The 1,682-nt window shown below is 73.3% G+C and overlaps 1 protein-coding gene across 1 annotated transcript in view; it reads left to right on the top strand.

Annotated features, from left to right (window-relative positions):
- Positions 1 to 1,682, top strand: part of AP2A2 (adaptor-related protein complex 2, alpha 2 subunit) — a 13,491-nt gene that overhangs the window by 3,381 nt on the left and 8,428 nt on the right. Inside the window, exon 2 of the mRNA XM_012734338.1 lies at positions 444 to 818. Within this exon, the coding sequence (XP_012589792.1) occupies positions 444 to 818 (375 nt within the window). The remainder of the gene's footprint in view (positions 1 to 443; positions 819 to 1,682) is intronic.

Below are 1,682 nucleotides of genomic sequence, written 5' to 3'. Positions count from 1 at the left end.
CAAGGCTCAGGCCTCCTCGCCGCGGAGCTTCCCAAGCCCGCGGCCACGCGCTGGGCATGAGGGCCTGCGGCTCGCTCCGGGCGCTCTGGGCGCCGTCAGCGTGTGAACGCGGGCAGCCAGGGCCGGCGCCACTCGGCCTTGCTTGGCAGGAGCCTCGTCTGCTGACCCGCGGGGCCCGCGTGGGGGAGACGGGACAGGCGTGGCCGGGGCGCGGCAGACCGCGGGGGCCGGCTCGTGTGTCCAGCGTTTGGGGCGCCAGGTGGAGATGGGGGGAGCTGGCCGGGCCGGGCAGACGTGGTGGGCACGCCGTGGGCACAGCGGGACCCTCAGCGGCCACGGCGAGGAGGCCTGAGCCTTGTCCCGCCGTGAGACGCCCGAGCGCACGTGAGACGGGGGCTGGGGCGGGGGGGCAGGGGCGGGGCCGCCTCGGCCCCCATCCCCAGTGCTGGACACTGCCGCGGTCAGCCCTCTCGGGCAGCCATCTGTGAGACCACCGGGACCCACACGGCCGCCACCGGCCCTGAGAGCAGGCTCCGGGCATGCGGGCGCTGCGCCCAGCCGGGCACCGGAGGCCAGCAGTGCCTCTGGCGCCGGCGGGGTCTGCGGGCCCAGGGCACGGGTGAAGGGGGCGGGGCGGCCGGAGCACCGGTGACCGAGAGCTGGAGGGGTCAATACGGACCGGCGCCCGCCCTCGAGACGCCGGCCAAGAGCCTCAGACCCGAGACGACTACATGGAGGCCGGACTGGGAGCTGGTCTCCGCGGACAGCTGTCCGGTGTGGAGCTTCCACCTGGACCTGGAGAGGCTGGAGCCGCTGCGGTCAGGCAGGAGGGGGCACCGTGGCACTGGGGCGGGCTGCAGGTGGACGGGCACACATGGCAAGGGGCGGGGTCGCCACCTAGAGAGCACTGTGAGCCAGCGGGCCCACTCAGAGGCCTCTCTGGGGCTGGCGGTCAGCCTCAGGCTGTCCCCGCTGCGGCCTACGCCCATCTGGCCAGGGTGTGACCCGCAGGGTGCAGCAGCCCCTCCTGTTCCCTGCTGCCCCCTCAGCAGTGTGTCAGTGGACCCGCCTGCTCTGCTCCCCGCTCTGTCTCTGGGGATCCCCCTCACCCCTTGCACCTCCGGCCTGCGCCCCAGCTCTTGCGTGTGCATAAACAAACACGACACACCTTTAAAAAAGAGGAGACGCACAGAGGCCTGCCCCCCCCGGGCCTTCCCTCTCCTCTTGCCTGCCCCCCCCCCCCCCCTCGCCCCCCCCCCCTTCCTGGGCCCTTGAGTTGGGGCTGCGTCCTTTGACGTGCTGGTGCTTTGGGCAGCGACACCCCTGCATGGTCCTGGGCAGAGTAGGCCACTGAGAGCTGTGTCCTGTGCTGCCATGAGGCGCTGCCCACAGGCGCTGCCCACAGGCACTGTCCTCGAGGCGCTGTGAGCGCAGGGCCCAGGCACCTTGCTGCTGCTCGATGGTGGTGCCGGGCCTGTGTGCGTCGCCCTCAGCCTGCCGCCCTGGGGAAGCTGGCGCCCGCCGGGCACAGTCTGGCTGGGGCGCCCAGGGCCTCCCCGATCCTTGTGGCAGGCCGCTCCGGACCCTCCTGCGGCCCCTTCTTCATGCGGGAGGCCCTGAGGCGCCTTCCCCGCCGGGCAGTGCCCTGCCCCCGGCCTTGGCCTGCTGGGGGTGGGGGCGCA

This window comes from Condylura cristata, unplaced genomic scaffold (genome assembly GCF_000260355.1).
Source record: "Condylura cristata isolate star-nosed mole 26May11 unplaced genomic scaffold, ConCri1.0 scaffold00054, whole genome shotgun sequence".
NCBI classification, from domain to species: domain Eukaryota; kingdom Metazoa; phylum Chordata; class Mammalia; order Eulipotyphla; family Talpidae; genus Condylura; species Condylura cristata.
This window is presented reverse-complemented; position numbering and strand designations above follow the sequence as displayed.